The 22,020-nt window shown below is 39.7% G+C and overlaps 1 protein-coding gene across 9 annotated transcripts in view; it reads left to right on the forward strand.

The window, feature by feature from the left end:
* rerea (arginine-glutamic acid dipeptide (RE) repeats a) overlaps positions 1-19,267 on the forward strand; it is a 685,623-nt gene extending 666,356 nt beyond the window's left edge. For all 9 annotated transcript variants that reach the window (XM_048561799.2, XM_048561803.2, XM_048561804.2 and 6 more), the window contains 3 exons: positions 6,787-6,933; positions 8,678-8,855; positions 16,937-19,267. In XM_048561799.2, coding sequence (XP_048417756.1) covers positions 6,787-6,933; positions 8,678-8,855; positions 16,937-16,970 — 359 coding nt within the window. In that variant the 3' untranslated portion in view covers positions 16,971-19,267. The remainder of the gene's footprint in view (positions 1-6,786; positions 6,934-8,677; positions 8,856-16,936) is intronic.
* Positions 19,268-22,020: the final 2,753 nt, after the last annotated feature.

Here is a 22,020-nt window from a genome sequence, read left to right on the forward strand (position 1 = left end):
AACAGGACAACCAAGATATAAATTTTATTAAACGATTGCTTCCTTTTTAACAAGAAAGTGTGACTTACAAAGGGTCACAAGAGGAAGCATTTTATTTCTCATTAAGATACTTCGGCCACTACTGGGAAACTTACAATTATAACAAACCCATTTTCTTAAGAAAACATCTAGGCATTCATAGAGTTTAATTTTCTCTTGATGCAAGTATTAGCTCTGAAAATAGAATACAACTGAATAAAATTCTGAAAGTGTGGCCTGTGCCTTTTCATTGTGTTGCAATTAAATTGGCTAATTCAAATTTCCCAACCTCTAGGGACCCAGGAGACTGATAGGGATCTCTTTGAATCAGTTAATTAATTAACTGTAATACAAATGCAAGTCGCTACCAAAACTGTTCCCTCCTCAAGTAAGACCAAGGGAATTGTCTCCATTTGGATATTTTGGATTCTTACATGATAGCAGTTACTACAATTATATTGTTAGTGCAATGAAATATTTTCCAATGTTTTGTGGTCATATCAGTGAAGTGCTCATTCTTTTTTATACCAAACAGATTAACTCCCCATTGCCTACATCTGTAGCAAGAAACAGCATTATAATTTGAGTTCAGATTTTTGATGTTAGAGGAAGAGCTTGGAGTTCAGATTATGCCCAGATATTTAACATTTTAAACAGTGCTGTGCAACATAAAATGAGGTAGAAAGCAGATTGTTTTGGAGAATATAGACGACATCCTTACCTGCCAGTACAATTCCAGCTACTTTGACAGTTTTTACAGCTGGCAGCCCTTCCGTATGCAAGTACAGATGGGCAAATGAATACCAGAGCACAACAGTCTGAGGCTTAGAAAATGCCAGTGTGATTTTGAAACCAGAGCTTTGTGATAGGCTACTGAGCTGTGCCACTTTCACCAATATAATGAAAGGATGATGCCTTTTCCATTATCAGTAGCTATCTCCACTCCTTGTACTTTCAAAGCATCAGTTTTAATCGATTAATCGAGAGGAGGCAATAGCCTAGTGATATTAATACTGGACTATTAATTAACTATTAATTCAGAAGCTCAGCTAATGTTCTGGGGACCCAGGTTCGAATCCTACCATGGAACTTGAATTCAATACTAAGAAAAATCTTGAATTGTTGACGACTGTGAAACCATTCCTGATTTTCGGAGAAACCTGTCTGACTCACTAATGTCCTTCAGGGAAGGAAGTCAGCCGCCCTCACCTCACCTGGCCTCCATGTGACTTCAGACCCACAGTAATATGGTTAACTCTCAACTGTCCTCTGAAATAACCTAGCAAACTACTCCATTCAAGGGCAGCTAGGGTTGGGCAATAAATACCCACATCCCACAAGTGAATGAGAAAGAATCTTTACATGATTTTTCATGCCATGGTTCATTGTTAAATATTTTAATTGTTTTAATTTGTCCTCTATGGGACTTTAGTTCAAAAGGCTGACTTTTTGAAATAAATAATGTTTCTGAAGAATAAAGGAAAGTAACACTGATGTGACTGAACCCGAAAGTGATCGTGTAAATGACATCGTAAACTCATCCCTCAAGTGGATGGTTTTGAAAAGTGGACCTTGGCTGACCTGAATATCTGGCCAAATTAGAACTTTACTGAAGCAGCATTTTTTCTGACTGTGATAGTTTTGAACCAAACTGTAGATAAAAGTGAACTAACCGTCCTCATCCTGTTGACGTACCTACTGCTTTGGAGATAGTTAAATGCACCATTCTTCTGCAGTGCATCTCTCTCATCAAACTGGGTGGGAATGCACTTACTTCATTCATGGGATATGGGTATTCCATATATTGTACACCCCTATTGACCCTCAAAGGTGGTGGTGGTGTTGAGCTGTCTTTTTGAACCGTTGAAGTCCATGAAGGATAGACACAGTGTCAGTGCTGTTAGGAAAACAGATCCAGTCTTGTCACAATTCAGCCTCAAGATAAGTGTTGAGTAATGTGTATGTACTGCTTGTGAGACCACCTAATCCCACCCCTATAACATTGCCAAACTCTGCTTTTGAATCAGAGAGTCAGAGAGATTTACAGCATGGAAACAGATCCTTTAGCCCAGTTCTTCCACGCTGACCAGATATCCTAAATTAATCTAGTCCCGTTTGCCAAGATTTGGCCTGTGTCCCTCTAAACCTTCCTATTTGTATACTCATCCCAGATTATTCAGTTTATCTGGTACTGAAACCCTGCAAACTATGTTAATACCTTTGGATATTTCTATTCAAATACATTACTAACCAACTCCCATATTCTTCTACATCTATAAACTTGGGTTTATCCAAACTTTGTGCAATTTAGATTATCCTTTTCACCTGTCAGCCCTATACTTGCTGTTGTACATTAGATCCCGGTAGGTAAGTCTTTGATTTTAAAATTCTCATCCTTGTTTTCAAATGTCCCCATTGTCTTATCTATCTCTATCTTTGCCTGCAATCTCTCTAGAGATATCTGAGATTCTCCAATTCTGACCTCTTGAGCATTCAGATTTTACTTGCTCTACTGCTGGTCACTGCACCTTCACCTGCCAAACCCAAATTTCTGGAATTCTTCCTCCAAACCTCTCTGTCTGTCTTTGTTAATTTAAACCCACCACTTTGAATGTGTCTTTGGGTGACATTAAAGCAGATAACCAGTGTGGTCTGTGTCATGTTTCATAAGTTTTGTTATGTTAAATACACTGCACAAATTGAAGTTGGTCATGTCACTACATCACATTATTGTGTATTCTCCATGTTAGACCATGTAGACTAAGTCAGTAGCCATCAACTTTTTTGATTCCCAGGTAAACAAAGTTAGTAAACTAACCTCCTTACCCTTGCAGTAAAGTTGAACATTTCTCACCTGGAGTGTAATGTTCGGCTACGTCCAAACTGACATGGAAAATATCAATCTTGCTTTTTTAGAATAAGCCATTCAGCCCAAAAAATACATCATAGATATTACTTCAGTAGCTTTGGATTAACAAAATAATTTGTATCTCTAGATAATAAGGGAACATTGATTCTACTTATGCACATTTGATTTGTGGATTGTTAAAATTGAAACACTGAATACCAATAGCATTTTTTGATAATCCAGATTTCTAGTTCTGCTCAAGTTATTCCACAACTGATGTGATTCTTTAAAGAAGAGAATCTGATTTATACTGCCAGATGGAAAAGTATGATGTTAGAAGGCCAAGAGCAGTAAGCGTAGCTTGATTGTAGATAAATCACTGTTTTATCATGGTGGTTGGATTAAAATCCCAGCCACTCCTCCTCCCCCCCCCCCCCCCCCCACCTCCCTCAAAACACAGGCATGCTCTCTCGTGCTCTCACATGCATACATTCCCGTGATAGCAGGAAGGAGTGCCTTCACACAGACCGCAGCAGTTTAAGAAGTCAACTCTCCACTATCTAGTTGGAAGTGGACAATAAATTCTAGCCTTCCTACCGATGCTCAATTCTAGGAAGGAAAGAATAGGCTCGGTTGTAGCGCTGGTTGTAATCATTGTCAGAGAAGTCGGGGGAAGGCCAGAGATTTCTGCATTGGGCCCTCGGCAGTACACTCACTCCTCCATAAGAAATCAAGTAAATCATCTACTTTCAGTGTCTGCTGCTCCAAGGTACCCAATATTCCTAGAAACGACAGCACACTCTGCAAGTATGTGGATCGAATAAAACAAAGTTAAAGTATCAGTCTCCAATGTTTGCATGCAAAAAGCAGGAAATTGACTTTATATAACATCCATCATGGCACCATGGCATCTCAGCACTTTTTAACCAATACTATTGAAGTGTGGTCACTGTTATAGGGAAAACAGCAGCTAATTTGACACAGTCCTTGTCAGAGGAGACGCCTAAGAGAACTCAATTATCTTACGTTGGTGAGACCACTACCATGGATTCCGTTTTACCAGATTGTGATTTTTCCAAATTCTCCGTGAAAACTGCATTGCTCATAGCCAGACATAATGAAGCATTTCTTGATCATTACAATTGCTTATTTAAAAATTGTACGATCTAAACCCTTGGGCAAATGCAAGAAAGTTTAATACTGCGTTCTCCATGTTTAAAATGTGTGTTCTTAACATTGTAAGGGGAAGCGATGGCATAGTGGTATTGTCGCCGGACTGTTAATACAGAGACCCAGATAACGGTCTGGGAACCTGAGTTTGAATCACACCACAGTAGATGGTGGAATTTGAATTCAATTTTTTAAAAAAAATGCACTTAACAGTCTAGTGATGGCCATGAATCCATTGTTCATTTTGGAAAAACCCATCTAGTTCACAAATTCCCCTTAGAGAAGGAAACTGCCTTCCTTACCTGGCCTGGCCTATGTGATTCCAGACCCACAGCAATGTGGTTGACTCTTAACTGCCCCCGAGCAATTAGGAATAGGTGATAGATGCTGCCTGGCCAGCGACGTCCTCATTCTGTGAATGAATAAGAAAAAACTAGAATGGCTGCTTAAGGGATGCACCTGAATATAAGTCGGCACATTTTTAAAAAGAAAGCAACCGTTCCAAGAAAAACATTTAACTAGCCTTTGGAGATTTTCAGGGAATCTGCATGACCCATAGATCTTTTCATTCCTGTATTTTCTTTCCATTTGTTAAAAGATGTTCTTCCTTCAGAAAGCCACTGAACTAACTAATTTAATTTCAATTTTAACCGCTCTAAATTGCTGAGCTGATAACTAGTAGATAAATTTGATGACATTTTAGCATTGTGTTTTACAAAATAACATAGTTATGCTGTTGCCCGTACACACTCAAGATGAGCCCACCTTGCTCCTGAGATGGGTTGTCAGGGTCTGATGTAGTGGTGAATGAAAGAATGAGCTTTCGTTTTGCATTATCTGAGACATTAGATCAGACTGCAAAAGGATGATAGTGAGCAAATGGAATCTGCTCATTTAATGGTGTTTTTAAGTCAAACACCTAGCCGTTTTGTAGTGTCAAATTTCAGCAAACTTTGTCTGCTTTACTGGCGATGGCTTTGGGGTAAGCACCGTTTAGCAGGGGAGGAGGTTGTTTAGGTGGGACTCCGTGCCAGTCATGTTCGACAGCAGTTGGCATGTATGCCATGGAACAGGAGGACTGTCTCTGCTCCTCTTGACTCCACAGGAGAGTGTTTAGAATCTTGTTTATGAGGAGTGCAACTTTAGTTGGTCCTGATGCAAGGTCTTGGGGGCAGCGAAGAATACTGACTGGAGAAGGCATGATATCATTGGTGCGCCTCTGGTGAAGCGTCGGTGTTCTGTCCCACTTGTTATTCATGTGCCTCAGTTCGCTGGGGTGGTTGGCATCACTTCCGGTTCTGTTTTTCAGTGGGTTGTATGTTAGGTCCAGTTCAATGTGTTTCTTGATGGAGTCCTGGTTGAAATGCCAGGCCTCAATGAATTCCCTGGCGTTCTCTGTTTGGCATGTGCTATTATGGATGTGTCGCCCCAGTCAAATTTGTGTCCTCCTTTGTCTGTGTGATTTGAAACCACTGAGAATTGGTCCTGTCTCTTGGTGGTTAGTTGGTGATGGTGTATCATTATTGTCAGTTTCCTTCTAGTTTGGCCTATGTAATGTTTTTCACAGTCTTTGCATGGTATTTTGTATGTTACATTAGTTTTACTGGTTATGGATATGGGATCTTTTACGTTCGTCAGTAGCTGTCACAGGGTGGTTGTTGGTTTGTGGACTACCCTAATACCTAGGGGCCTGATTAGTCTTGTGGTCATCTCTGAGATATCTCTGATATTGTCGCAACCAATTCTCACTGGTCTCAAGTACACACAGACAAAGAAGGACACAAACTTGACTGGGACAACACATCCATAATAGCATGAGCCCAACAGAGAGACACCAGAGAATTCCTGGAGGCCTGGTATTCCAACCAGAACTCCTCCAAGAAACACATTGAACTGGACCAGAAATTCAAACTACTGATAAACAGAACCAGAAGTAATACCAACCACCCCAGCAAACCGAAGCGTATCAATAACAAGTAGGACAGAACACCGACGCTTCACTGGAGGCGCACTGACGATGTTACCTAGCAGGGTGATGAAACGTCTTCAACTAACATACCGGCTCAGTGAACAAGTCTGAATCCTCATCCACAACCCGAGCTACAAATCTTCTCAAAAACCTTTAAGGCATGACACTTGCCGTGCTCTAAAAGGGCCTTTATATGCGTATGATTTCTCTCAGTTACATACTGAAGAAAACATAGTTTGTTTTGGGAATACCTGAAAAATGACCCAATTTGAGGCCAATGGACAGAGAGCTTTGCTCACACAAAGTTGGTTCTTGCAACAAGGGCCAAGAACAAACCCAAGGACTTTAAGCACTTGGGATTGGAGAGCTTGTACTGATCCAGATATCTACAATAGATAATTTCAAGCTTGTGACATGTAAGGGTGGATGAGTGGGGAGACAATGAAGATTAACACAAGAGTTGTTACATGTGTAAAGATTGTGTTAATGTGTACAAGGGGTTCAGCAGAGGAGCCCAATGTTTTTCAGAAAGCACCAACAATATAACGGTGAAAGTCACTGAAACTACTGATAATATGATGCCAAGCTTACAAATAGCCCAGTTCATCCTCAGGCTGGAGAAGAAGGTGGTATTAGTTATTATATTTAAAACCTCATTCTCAATGCTTATAGCTTGTTGCACTTAGCTAGAAGGTACAAACAATGCAGTTACTTTTTCTGTTGTCTGAGTTATTTTTTTGTGTCCTGTAGTTTCAAAAGACTTCTTTTTCCTTAAAACTAGGTTCAGGAGGTGTGCACCCACTGGTGGATCCTCTAGCAGCTGGACCACATTTGGCTCGTTTTCCATACCCACCAGGTGCAATACCCAACCCACTTTTGACCCAGGCTCCTCATGAACATGAAATGCTCAGGCATCATCCTGTTTTTGGTAAGAAAATTCACATATGCAAAGTAATTAATTCCCGCAAGTCATTTCATGTTAATATTTTGTGAGGTTACACTTGTATCTCAGTGATAGATTATTTAAATTACAATTAGTTAAAATATGTTAATTTTATCACTGAACCAAGAATCCAGGGATCCCAGCTAATGCTGTAATGGGAAAACCAGAAATTGCTGGAGAAACGTAGTAGGTCTGGCAACATCAGTAGAGAGAAAGCAGAATTAACGTTTCAAACCCAGTGAGCCACCTTCAGAACAGAAATGTTAACTCTACAGATGTGATACTACCAGACCTGCTAAGTTTCTCTAGCAATTTCTGCTTTTGTTTCCGATCTTCAGCATTTGCAGTTCTTTGTTTTATTTTCATGCTGTAGGGACATGGGTTCAGATCCCTCCCTGGGAGATGTTGAAATTTGAATTCAGTTAATAATCCTGAAATTGGAAGCCTATTCTAAAGGTGACCACACAGTCTTTGTCCTTGGTTGTTAAAAAGCCATCTCCTTCACTAATGCCCTTCAAGGATGGAGATCTGTTATCCTTACCTGGTCTGGCCTACATGTGATTCCCGATCCATTGCATCATGGTGGACAATCAAACACACCTTCTGAACTGGCCCCACAAGCTACTCTGTTCTGTGCAACTGCAATGAGGTCCAGGAAAAGGAATCAAAAAGGGAAGACAACCCATCATTCATGAGGGTCTGGAAACAGCAATGGTACAATCAGCCCTGTCGATACTGCAAAGTCCTCCTTAATAACATCTGACAATTTGTCCCAAATTGGGATAGCTATCCCATAGACACATTATGCAACACCTGGGCCTAGTTGTGCTCGAAGACTCGTATCTTACAATGTCCTATGCTCCCATTGTTTTTCCTGGGTTTGTCCTATCACACTCCCTGATCTCATAGACTGGTATGTTCTGTTCATATAAGCAGAACAACTCAGACTGGGATAACTACTGTCCTATCTGTTAGCTCTCGATCATTAGCAAAGTAGTGGAACGGCATGTTGATAGTCCCCCAAGCAACATTTGCTCAGAAATAACCTGCTTGCTGATGCTCAGTTTGGGGTTCAGTTGGTGCTGCTTGGCACCTGACCTCCCTACAGCCCAGCCTTGGTCCCAACAACAACAACAACATCAATAAAAAACTGAATTCCAGAGGTAAGAAGATGGTCAAAGTAGCATTTGACTGTGTTTGGCTCCTAGGATATTTTGCAAAACTGGAGTCACTGGGGATCAGGGTGAAGCTCCCTGCTGGCAGAAGTGATACAAAGCAAGATAGTTGTGATTGTTCTAAGTCAGGTCATCTCAACCCCAGGCTGTCACTACAGGAGTTCCTTAAGGTAGATTTCTTTCTAATCATTCTATTCAGAGATGTTATTTCACACCTCTGGAGCAGGCAACACTTGAACCCAGGCTCCCACGTCCAGAGGTAGCAACAATGGAACAGCACCACCTGAGCCTTAAGCTTCAGCTCCTCCGTCATTGACTTTCTTTCCGTCATAAGGCCAGAATTGCAGACATTTGCTGATAATGCCACAGTGTTCAGGATCTTCTCAAGGGCAATTAAGGATGGACAATGATGCCCACACCACATGAGCATTTTTTAAAAATTACTTTAGACTTTGTCCAGGTGTTTTTTTTTGTTGAACCTGTGCTTTTAGTATGTAACATTTTACAACCTATAGAAGCAAAGCAAAGTATGTCTCTTGCCATCTTGCTTCCAGGTGGACCATATAGAGACCTGCCTGGTGCGATCCCAGCTCCGATGTCAGCAGCACACCAACTGCAGGCAATGCACGCCCAGTCAGCAGAACTACAGAGACTAGCAATGGAACAGCAGTGGCTACACGGCCATCACCATATGCACGGAGGTCCACTTCCTGGGCAAGAAGACTATTATAGGTAGGAATTGCTGAATCTTGCTGCTGTTCAGTATTTTGCTTTGAAACAGATTTAAATTTAATTTACATGAACACTTCACGTGAGATTGTTCTGACTTTGAGATGATTTAAGTTACTCATTTTGAATTTGAATATTCATTGTTAATGTATATAGGATATCATAAAATCTGATCTGAGCACAACAGAGCACCTGACTTTGTGCCGTTGAATGCTAAAATGCTCACTTTTGACTGTAATTTCTCAGCTGGGGTCAGACATGGGAACAAGCAAGAGTGTACTGCCTTGAAATTGATGTGCTAACTCTTCTTCACTCTTTATCTAAAATTTTACTTGTGATGTGAACATCACTGGGCAAGGCCAGCATTTCTGCTGATCCTCAGTTGACCATGAGCTGCCTTCATGAATCTCTATAGGCTTTGTAATACGTAGAACTGCAGTAGTTGAATACGAAAGTAAATGGCTTTCTAGGCCACTTCATAAAGCTCTAAAGGGTCTACCATATTGGTGTGCTCTGGAGTCAGGTACGAGCAAGACCGTTTAAAGGTGTTAAATTTCACTCCTGAAGAACATCAGTGAAGCTATGCTTTCATAACAATCCAGTAAGTTATTAGTTTTTGCCCATATTTGCTTATGATTTAGATTTAAATTTCTCCATTTGCTGTGGTGAAGTTTGAACTCCTGTCCCTTGAGCATTAGTCAAGGCCTCTGGATTGCTAGGCCAGTAACATTGCCAGTGTTCTTATATCCTTATGAATATGAAACTTCACCTCTCACAACAGTATCATTCTTAAGGAAACGATGTCTTTTTGCTAAATTACTGGGAATGCAAATATTTCCACCTCTTGGATTAGTGTTGAAAAATTTCAATGCATTTGATGTTTTAACTTTGTAATTTTGGAACTTCAGTTTTGACACTGACTTTTCTAGGCTCATGACAGATCTAGCAAGAATTTTATTTTTGAACAAAATGAAAATGTGATTTCTGTTTCAGATGAGATGCAGGTAAGCACGCGTAAAATGAGACGTCCTGTTTTAGAGTATTTATCAAAAATACTGATTTTCTTGTTCATCAACTCAATGAGAATGTTAATCATTGAGAGGTCAAATTCTCTGCATTTTTGCAACATGTACTGTGCGCATTAATACACAGTATTATGGCAGAAGTGTACAGAGATCATGAACTAAACAAATCTGAAATAATAAAATTTTGAAAAGATAAGCTAACAGTTGCCTTGTAAATTGGAAGTGTTACTAAACAATGCCTCAGTGTACGTAATGGTAGTTCATTTAAAATTCTTGTTGATTGAGATACTAAGTTTAGTAGCCCTTGAAAACAGTAGCAATTTTACTATTGCATAACCTTTATTTTTCAATGATTAATCAATTATCACTTCTCGCCTGTGCTCCCTAGAAATATTCAACTAACCGGTCACAAAAATGTTAATAACATTTAATCAGTTACCTGTAGTCTTCATAAGGATTTCTAAGTTATTTATCCTGAAAATAATTAAATTCAAAAGTATCCATGTGTTTGTCTACATGTAAAAAGCAATGTCAGTTTAGTACTTTGTGGGCTTATAGCCTAGAGTTTCCAAGTACCATTGCTTTTAAGACTTTGCTTGCTTTGTTACTATACCAATTGTTTCCTGGACTGTAAGTCTAGAAGTAGTAATGCTTTGTTTTAATAATTCAAAAAGTTGCCATGTTTACATTAAAATGTAGTGCTTTCAGAAAATAACACAGCGTAGGTAAGTCCTGCATTGGACCATGCAGATCTCCACATTTTGTATTTTGAGCATCATTCATTTGGAACAGTATATGACACCACTAACCTGTATTTATGTAGCCTTTAATATAAAACATCCCAAGGCAGTTTACAAAGCAAAATAAAGCAAAATATGATATTAGATACTTGACTCAATGTTCACTTAGAGTTATACAGCACGGAAACAGACCTTTTGGTCCAACTAGCCCATGCCAAACATAATCCCAGACAAAACTAGTCCCACCTCTCTCCGCTTGGCCTTTGTCCCTCCAAATATTTCTTATGCATGTACTTACCTAAATGTCTTTTAAATATTGTAACTATACCTACATCCACCACTTCCTCTGGAAGCTCATTCCACAAACGAATCACTATCTGTTGAAAAAAGTTGTCCGTCATGTCTTTTTTTTAAATCTTTCTCCTTTAACCTTACGCGTACGCCCCCTAGTTTTGAAACCCCCCACCTTAGGGAAAAGGCACCTGCCATTTTGCCTTACCTATTCCCATCATGATTTTATAAACTTCTATAAGGTCACCCCTTAAACTTATGCTCCTGTGAAAAGAAGTCCCAGCCTCTCTTTGTAACTCAAACCCTCCATACCCAGCAACATCCTGGTAAATTTCTTTTGAACCCTGTCCAGCTTTTAATAATATCCTTTCTATAACAGGGTGACTAGAAGAGGCCTCACCAACATCCCATAGAACTTTTAACATAATATCCCAACTCCTAAGCTCAAACAGATGAGCCACGAAAGCAAGCTTGCTCTATATGTGACACAAACCTCAAAAGAATTATGTACCTGAACCCCTGGGTGTTATACAGTGCTGCCCAGGACCCAACTTTTAATTGTATAAATTCTGCACTTGTTTGCTTTACCAAAATGCAATACCTCACATTTATCCAAATTAAACTCAATCTACCGCTCTTCAGCCCATTGATCAATGTCTCTTTGTAATCTTAGATACCTTCTTCATTGTCCACAATACCACCAATTTTGGTGTATCCACAAACTTACTAACCATGCCCGCTATATTCTCAGCTAAATCATTTCTATAAATGAGAAACAAAAGTGAACCCAGCGCTGACCCCTGTGGAACACCGCTGGTTACTGACCTCCAGTCCAAAATACAACCCTCCACCTTCACATTGCAAGGGGAGATGATGGCCTTATGGTGTTTTTGTTGAACTGTTAATTTAGACACCCAGAAAATGTTCAGGTGGCCTGGGTTCGAATCCCACCATTGAATTCAACTTAAAAAAAAGTCCGGAATTAAGAATCTAATGATGACCATAAACTGTTGTCAGTAAAACACACCAGGTTCACCAATGACCTTTTAGGGAAGGAAACTGCCGTCCTTACCTGGTCTGGCCTGCATGTGACTCCAGACCCACAGCAACGTGGTTGACTCTCAACTGCTGTCCGGGTAATTAGGAATGGACGATAAATGCTGACTAGCCAGTGACACCCTCATCCTGTGAATGATTTTTTTTTAAAAATCTGTCTCCTGCCATTAGGCCAATTCTGTATCCAATTGTTAAGCTCACCCTGAGTCCTATGTGATCTAACGTTACTAATTAGTCTACAATGGGGGAACCTTGTTGAGGCTTTACTGAAGTCCAGGTAAACAACGTCTCCGGCTCTGCCCTCCTCAATCTTGTTGATTATTTCCTCAAAGAATTCAATCATTTTGTGAGACAGTGTTTCCCTTGTACAAAACCATGCTAATTATCCTAATCATTCCTTGCCCCTCAATGCATATAAATCCTATTTTTCAGAATTCCTTCCAACAAATTAACCGCCACCAAAGTCAGACTCTCTGGTCCCTAGTCCCAAAGCTTCTCCTTACATCCCTTCTTAAACAAAAACACAACATTACCCAGCCTCCAGTCATCTGGCACCTCACCCATAGTTATAGATGATACAAATATTTCTGGAAATATTCTGCAATTTCCTCAGGTCAGGTCCCTGAGATCTATCCACCTTTATATTTTCTAAGACCTCTGGCGCTACTTCTTCTGTAATGTGAACGTTTTCAGAACATCCATATTTATTCCCATGAATTCTCTAGCCTCCATTTCTTTTTCCACAGTAAAACCTGATGTGAAATATTCGTTTAATATGTCTCCTATCACCTGAGGTTCAATGCAAAGATGACCTCTTTGACTTTTAAGGGGCCCAACTCTCTCTACAGTTGCTGTCTAGCTGTTAATGCACTTATAGAATCTCTTTGGATTATCTTTAACCTTATCCTTATCCTTATCCTTAACCTCTCATCCTGTCTTTGCTTTCCTGATCTCCCTGTTAATGTCCTTATGATCTTGATACTCTTCAAGAGGTTCATTTGTATCCAGTTGTCTGTATTCTAATACATGATTCTTTTTTATTCTTGACTAGAACTCTGTTGTTCTCTAATCCTGCCCGCCTCACCTTTCACTCTAACAGGAACATAATAACTCTGAACTCTCTTTATTGCACTTTTAAAAAGCCTCCCACTTATCAGGTGTCCCTTAACCTACAAACAGTCTACTCCAATCAATTTTTGCAAGTTCTTGTCTCGTACCATTAAAATATGCCTTACTATAATTTTTAAAGATGAATTTTTTTACAGAAGGCTTATCCTTTTCCATAATTATTTTAAAACAAACAATATTATGACCACTAGGCCCAAAGTGTTCCCCTATTATCACTTCAGTCACTTGCCCTATCTTATTACTCAAAGCAAGGTCAAGTTTTGCTCCTCCTTTAGTCAGAATATTTACATATCGATAAAGAAAATTCCCTTGAACATACTTAACAAATTCTTTACCATCCAAACGCTTATCAGTATGGCAGTCCCAGTCAATGTTTGAAAAATTAAAATCACCTAGTATTACAACCCTTATTGTTATTGCAAATATCTGAGATCTCTGCATAATTGTTCCTCGATTTCTCTTTGACTGTTAGGGGAGGGGCTTATAGTACAATGCCATCAATGTGATTATTACATTTTTATTTCTAATTTCAACAAATATATTTTCACTGACTGATTTTTCAGAAGTATCTGCTGTAGCTGTAGCAGTAATGTTTTCCTTAATCAACAACACTACTCCCCTTCCCTTTGCCTCCCCTTCTATTCTTCCTGTAACATCTGAAACCCAGAACATTGAGCTGCCAATCCTGTCCACCCCCCAACCAAGTTTCTGTAATAGTTAGGATGCCCCAATTCCATGTTCCCAAACATACCATGAGTTCATCAGCCTTACCTGTAAGACCCTTGCATTGAAATAAATGCAGTTTGACAGCTCAGTCCCCTATAGCGATTATTCTTGTAAATCTTGGCAAAACCTGTCTAACATAAGATTCGCAAAACCCATCTAACATAAGATTCATTCTTAGCACCCAAGATCTGACTGCCTCTTCTAAGAGACTATCCTTTTCAACAGTACCCAAGACTCAGTATCTGTTTGAGAGAGGAATGGTCACTGGAGACTTCAGAACTCCCTTCTTACCTTTCCAGACAGTTATCCGATTGATCCTGCTGTGTAATCCTTCTCGAAATCTACCAGCCATCTAACTCTGTGTCTGCTGTATGACCTGATTGATATTAAGCCTAAAAGGAAAGAGTGCTATTGCACCTTATATTTAAAATAAACTACCTTGCCTCACCCATAGAATTAATATTAAGCATGAAAATTTTTAAGAAATAAAAATCAAACATATAAACCTTAAATAAAATCAACCACTTAGCTGAACAATCAAATTGAGAAATGATGACTCCTTAAATGGTCCAGCAGGCAGTTTTCAATCTGCTGATTTCAAAAACTCTCACTCCAGAACTGTCCACGTGTCGGCCTGTCAAAAATGTCCATTAACAGAACTCCATTTGAAATGAAATTGTGCTTTTTTAAAAAAATGTTTTTAACTATAAAAGAACCAAAAATGAATAAAAATTAAAAATTTTATGCTAGAAATGTAATAATTGTAAGAAGTGTTGAAGTATGATATGTGTAGGCTTTACAAAAGTTCTGTTAACTCTATTTGAAGAAAAGTTACTTGTTTCATTTGTTTGACTATAAAAGAATCAAAAATGAATCAAAATAAAAATCTTATTACTGAAATGTAATAATGGTAAGAAGTCTAGAGACAGATCTAGAAATAAGTCTGTAATCTCAGGAGCAGCTGAGAGAAAGAAAGAAAAAACAAACTTAAGAAAATGAACAGGAGTCAACCATAAAGCACTTCATGCTTTCTCCACCATTCAGCACAATCATCCTGATCTTTGGACTCAATCTGCTTTTCTGCCCACTACCTTGATTGACTCAGAGACCAAAAACCTATAACTCAGCCTTAATTAGATTCAAAAATAGAACATCTGCCACCATCTGAAGAGAATTCTAAGCTTTCACGTGCTTTGAGTGAAGAAATTTCTCCTCATCTCAGTCCTCAATGATTTGATTCCTTATTCTGAAACAACCTCATTAAGGAATAGCATCAACAAATGATTCAGCAAGAAATTGTATTTATATGATGCTTTGAATATCCCAAGATATTTTACAGGAATTTCAACAAATAAAATTTAACATTATTGGTCAATTCCACTAAGCGATGAAGCACTGAGCCACAAAAATCAGGTAGCTCCCAGATGCAGTCCCTAATGTTTGCTGTTATTGGTCAGGATGATATTGGTCTTAGAGCCTGCACCTTGCAGATTGAACGTGGAGGACCGTAGAAGAAGCAAAGGAAAAGCATGATACAAACCTTTCCTCATCCATCTCTTGATTCCATTTATTATTAGGCAAGGTGGAAACCCTAGCTGTATCTGTTTATGTAACCCATAAAGACTGACCCGTGACTTACTCTCATCAGGCGTTGGATTTGTTTCAAATAGTTAGCATGGTGAAAACTTCCCCATATATGTTTTATTTTGAAAATAGTCCCTGGAAATGATGCTAAATATGAAGCATACCTTTTTAAAAAAAAATGCCTGAAGTACCTTGAGCCACTAGAAAATGCAAATCATAATACAGTGCGCAGAACAGGCAAAGACATCTTTTGTGCTACATTAAATTTTTGAAACAAAGAACCTTTATAATCCACGTCAATGACATTTGCATGCCTGTGTTTAATTTCTTCTCATGGTATTTCTGAACGATATCCATTACATTCTCTATTAAACATCATCTTAAGGGTGTTGTTTGTAGATCTGCACACTTCAGGAATTTCAGTGGTAGCTGAGAATTTAGGAGCATTTCAGTAGCACGAATGTTTGCTTTGGGGAGTGGGTGGGTATGGAGTTGGATAAAATTGTCTCAATGTTACAAAGTTGCAAAGATCTCAACAGTTTGTGGGTGGGTTAAAAACAATGATCAATGGAGTTTGTTTTGAGCAACTCTGATGTCATCCACTTTGAGTCAAAGAACGTTAGGATATTTTCTTGATGTGTGTCAAGAAGCAGAGAGACATTGATGTCTCTCTGCACCATTCACTAAAACCTAATGCACGTGTACCCAAAATAACTAATAATGCTAACAGAATTTTTGTTTTATTTTATTCTTGTGACGTGAGCATTACTGACTGGGCCAGCATTTATTGCCCAACATACTTGCCCAGTGTGGAAGGTGCTGGTGACCCATCTTGAACCACTGCAGTTCTTGTGGTGTAGGTTTATTCACAACGTTATTAGGACGTTGCGGAGTTAGTGTCAGTGAAAGAACAGCTGATACAGTTCTAGATTCTAGATCAGAATAGTGTGTTTCTTGGAAGGGATCTTGCAGGTGGCAGTGTTCCTATGTATCTGCTGCCCTTGTCCTTCTAGAAATCGTGGATTTGCAAAGTTTCAGCTTCATTGCAAAAATGAAGAAAGAATGCTTCACTTGTGCACAGCTTGTTTTCAACTTTGTGTTTGAAATAATGCATTTGGGTAGAAGGCAAATGTGGAATTTAACTGCAGGAACCTATCCATGCAGTTTGCTCTAATTCAGGGTCAGACAGAAATCCATGGAAATTATTAATGCATGTGATGTGTTCTGGCCTTGTCAGGTTGAAAATATTGCTTCATTGTATTCAGTGAATGTGTTTTTGTGAAGTTGTGGATAAGTATTTTTTCCATTGAAACATATGTACTGTACAATTTTGCCTAAAGCTTGTCTGGTTTATTGTGGTCTGAACTTTCTTTAAAGTAGCTCTGTGTTTTTCAGCATTTTTTTTTTAAGTACAGGAAAGTGACATACAACCTCATTTCAATTGAACATATCTGAAGGGTGTTTTTTTTTTCAAATAAAGCATCCCAAGGTGTCCTTTGTGTTTTCATGAGTACCATTTTTGTTTCTCTTACAGCCGTCTGAAAAAGGAAAGTGACAAGCCACTTTAAATTCTGAACCATATGAAGGCTCACTCTGACGGACAAAGGTTACTCAACCAGTACTTTGGAAGGAGCTCTGACATCCTACAAGAATGACAAAGAGATCTTCCTAAAAAGATTTTCAACCCCAACCCCAACCCCTCACCGCAACAAAAGAGATCATATGATTTTATTTTGTAATATTCATCTGTGGAGGGGCTGGCTGTGGATCATTGCAAGACATTGCATTTGATAATATGATAGTCAAAAATGCACGCTGAGCAGTGTTTCCAGCTGTTCTTGTTTTGGTACTGGACTGAGTTTCAAATGGTCACTGCACAATGCAACCTAACTAAAACAAAACAGAAAAAGTCAACAGATTTACATTCTGATTATAAGTACTCTCGTACATTTTATTACTCCTTAAATAATATGTAGGATATCCTCATAATTTTAAAGAAAAGTGAAATCTATGGCATGGCTTTTGAGTTTGTAAATAAAGAAAATTAACCTTATAAGTAAAGGATTAGTTGTGGATTTCTAATTGGATAACAGATTGCAAAAGTTAAATGTTTTAAACAGCTTCAACTCCTTTAATTAAAGGAGAAGTTAGCTGTGTGGTAATGTTTCCTCTGAAATGGAGTGTTTTTTCTGTGTGTCTAGTAGCAGTGGCATGCATCAAAAGGTTGCAGGGATTGTGGTCCAGACGAACGTCAACATAGATTTTAATTAACATTAAAAAAAGCTACATAAATAGTATTTTACCATCACTGGGTTTGGGCACCCCATACCATGCTGGTCAACAATGCAGACTATTACTAGACTGATCTCTTGCCAACAGCATGAAAGAAAATCTAGGCTCTCTGTTGTAATCATTAAAAATATTTTCAGTATCCAAAATATTTAAGACAGTTGAATCTTTTACCGCCGTTTTATAGTGATAATTTTATGATTATAATTAAAAAAAATTAGGAACAAATAAGCTACTTTTATATTTGCGTTTAACGTAACATCCAGCATTTTTGCTTTCATTAAATATGCATTAAAGTATTGCACATACCTGTGGCATCATGCTAATTTTCTGCTTGTCAACCTATTTTGTTATGTTGGGGATGGAGCTGACAACCTATAATTAAATATCAGATTCAAGGGCATTAATGAGTCACAAGTCACATTCACAAAAATTAAGTAAAAAGTTTGGGAGTACTGAAAAATAGGACCAAAAGTACAAATTGAACTTCTGTCGTGATGTTTGATTGTGATCACGCACCTATCATTAGCGTCTCAATCCACAGAGGTTTGTTGTCAAACATTTAAGCAGCATGGGCCTCCACTGTAGAGGTGCACTGTACTCAAGTATACTTCTCTCTCCCAATGAGAGAACTTTCAAAGAGGGGAGCTTGAGTTAGGACAAAGGCTTGTGCTTACTGGTGGACAAGTCCTTTTTATTTCTGAAATAAATGCTCTGAAAAGATGTTGATTTAAATAATGTTAGTCACTCAAAAAGATTCAGTTTTAAAGTCCCTTTTCTAGATATATGTATGTCATAGTGTTTGGTTGGTTATGGGCCCTTGATTACCTTGTGGAGATTTATATTCATTTTTACTCAAGTCCTTTACCATGATACATTAGTATCTAATTTCGGCAGTGGGGGTACCTGAGATACTAGCAAACTGAACTGAAAACTTGTCAGTAAATAACATTAACTTTAGAGCAGGGGCTGACTGATCTTGCTCTTTTGTCAATCACATTTTTATATCTTAAACAACTAAAAATACCACTCTTAAAAAGGTTTTGAAAGTTCAAACTTTACATTTTATCAAAGAAGCTATCACATTGTTGTCAGAAGCTGAATGCAGAGAGTCTGGCTGATGTCTGCACTGGGTAACTGGTTTCCTGATGGTGCGTATTTGTCTTTCCCCTTGATTTTATCAAGGACTGTATATTCTCCATTGTAGACTGTTATGTGGTGTTCACTGTCATAGGACTGTGTTTAATTAAAAGAAAGAACTACATGGTGTGCTCACACCCTGGATAGTGACACAAAGGTTCAAGTTTTTATTTTGCTTTTGTGTTTACCGAAGTATAATGTTTAATGTTGTCAATGGTCCAGCTTCTTATTTCACTGCAGCATTAGCAGAATGTACATTCTGATGCTAAATTTATATATATCTTGAGGCTTAATGTATATAATAGTAGTTTGCCATGGGATAACACAATGTAAACAAAAGGTAGAAGCAAAGATTGTGAGTCCTGTGTTTTCTCCATTTGAGTATTTTGTAATTTTTGAAATATTTGTGACTTAAATAAACCAGACAGAGCTGCAATGTTGATGTTTTCATTTAGCTACGAAACTAGTTTTCAGATTGCTGGCTGACTTCCCATTATGGGTTTCCAATGTGCTGATAAAATGGTTAGTTTCTTGTATATGCATAAAAGATAAATGCGTAGGTTACCTTGGAGGCCATTTTATTCTCAGTAAGTTCAGTAACCTAACGATTACAAACAATACTGATTAAAAACTGATAATTAGATGATCATGCCTTTGACTGATCAACATTAGACCATTCTGAATGCAGCCACAGATTAAATATTATGAACATATGATCAAGAGTAGGCCAGTCGGCCTTCAGAGCCTACTGCACTATTTAATAAGAACTTGGCTGATCTGATTTTAACCTAACTGTATGTTCCGGCACATCCCCAATAATCTTACTTCCCTTTCCTAATCAAGAATCCATACACCTCTCCCTTAAAATTATTTTAAAATTCTGCACCAACTGCCTTATGAGGAAGGGCATTTCAAGACATTCAACCCTCAGTGAAAAGAAATGTCTCTTTAACTGTGTCTTAAATGGGTTTAAATATTCCAAATTGTACAAGGAGAGGCGTACTGTGCTACTGTACCTCGTATTTATATTAAACTTACAACACTGATGTTCTTGTCCTTGTTGATACTTGTAGCAGGTTACAACCTTTAACTGAAACCCTGTCTGATTTCATGCTTTTTGAGATGAATAGGTAGTTTTATATTCCTGCCTTCAGGTGACAAGGTGATGCGAGTGGGTGGGGAGTTGTGGAGGTAGGAAGTTGTTGCTTGTTTGCCTCACATTAAGGATTTCTCATAAATATATTTGACTGCTCCACCATGATGAGTGGAATTATGATATTCCACCATTTAAGAGAATAAATAAAGAACAGTTTCAACTAATGGATAGGTCAATAACAAGAGGACAGCAACTAAAAAAAAAACAAGGAAAGATTAGGAGAAAAACATTCACAACCTGGATTTACGATGACTAGGACTGCTCTGCCTGAAGCAGATTCAAGACTAATTCAAGACAAAAAAAAATGTTATGTTTTAGAAATATCATTGACCGTCGAATAGGTGAAGAGCAGAAGTGGGCCTAATTGAATAACTATTTTGACAGAATTGCCACTGACATGATGGCCCAGTACTACACAAAATACATATAGTCCCAGGTGTAAAACTCCTCATTTGAACAGAAGTTAGATGACCAATCGGCCGTGCGGCATTTGACAAGTTATTCCCCAACCCCCCACGGCCCGTTTCTGTCTCCTTCCCAAAATCCACAAACCTGCCTGCCCTGGTCGACCCATTGTCTCAGCCTGCTCCTGCCCCACCGAACTCATCTCCACCAATCTGGACTCCATTTTCTCCCCTTTGGTCCAGGAACTCCCTACCTCCGTCCGTGACACCACCCAGGCCCTCCACCTCCTCCAGAAATTCCAATTCCCTGGCCCCAAACACCTCATTTTCACCATGGACGTTCAGTCCCTATACACCTGTATTCCGCATGCAGATGGCCTCAAAGCCCTCCGCTGCTTCTTGTCCCGCAGGCCCGACCAGTCCCCCTCCACCGACACCCTCATCCGCCTAGCCGAACTCGTCCTCACCCTTAACAACTTCGCTTTCAATTCCTCCCACTTCCTACAGACAAAGGGGGTGGCCATGGGCACCCGCATGGGCCTCAGCTATGCCTGCCTCTTTGTAGGGTACCTGGAACAGTCCCTCTTCCGCACCTACACAGGTCCCAAACCCCACCTCTTCCTCCGTTACATTGATGACTGTATTGGCGCTGCCTCTTGCTCCCCAGAGGAGCTCGAAAAGTTCATCCACTTCACCAACACCTTCCACCCCAACTCCAAGTTCACCTGGGCCATCTCCAACACATCCCTCACCTTCCTGGACCTCTCAGTCTCCATCTCAGGCAACCAGCTTGTAACTGATGTCCATTTCAAGCCCACCGACTCCCACAGCTACCTAGAATACACCTCCTCCCACCCACCCTCCTGCAAAAATTCCATTCCCTATTCCCAATTCCGCCGCATCTGCTCCCAGGATGAGGCATTCCACTCCCGCACATCCCAGATGTCCAAGTTCTTCAAGGACCGCAACTTTCCCCCCACAGTGGTTGAGAACGCCCTTGACCGCGTCTCCCACATTTCCCGCAACACATACCTCACATCCCGCCCCCGCCACAACTGCCCAAAGAGGATCCCCCTCGTTCTCACACACCACCCTACCAACCTCCGGATACAACGCATCATCCTCCGACCCTTCCGCCATCTACAATCCGACCCCACCACCCAGGACATTTTTCCATCCCCACCCTTGTCTGCTTTCTGAAGAGACCACTCTCTCCGTGACTCCCTTGTTTGCTCCACACTGCCCTCCAATCCCACCACACCCGGCACCTTCCCCTGCAACCGCAGGAAGTGCTACACTTGCCCCCACACCTCCTCCCTCACCCCCATCCCAGGCCCCAAGATGACATTCCATATTAAGCAGAGGTTCACCTGCACATCTGCAAATGTGGTATACTGTATCCATTGTACCTGGTGTGGCTTCCTCTACATTGGGGAAACCAAGCGGAGGCTTGGGGACCGCTTTGCAGAACACCTCCACTCGGTTCGCAATAAACAACTGCACCTCCCAGTCGCGAACCATTTCAACTCCCCCTCCCATTCTTTAGATGACATGTCCATCATGGGCCTCCTGCAGTGCCACAATGATGCCACCCAAAGGTTGCAGGAACAGCAACTCATATTCTGCTTG

The sequence above is a fragment of the Stegostoma tigrinum genome, chromosome 28, assembly GCF_030684315.1.
Source record: "Stegostoma tigrinum isolate sSteTig4 chromosome 28, sSteTig4.hap1, whole genome shotgun sequence".
Taxonomy (NCBI): Eukaryota; Metazoa; Chordata; class Chondrichthyes; order Orectolobiformes; family Stegostomatidae; genus Stegostoma; species Stegostoma tigrinum.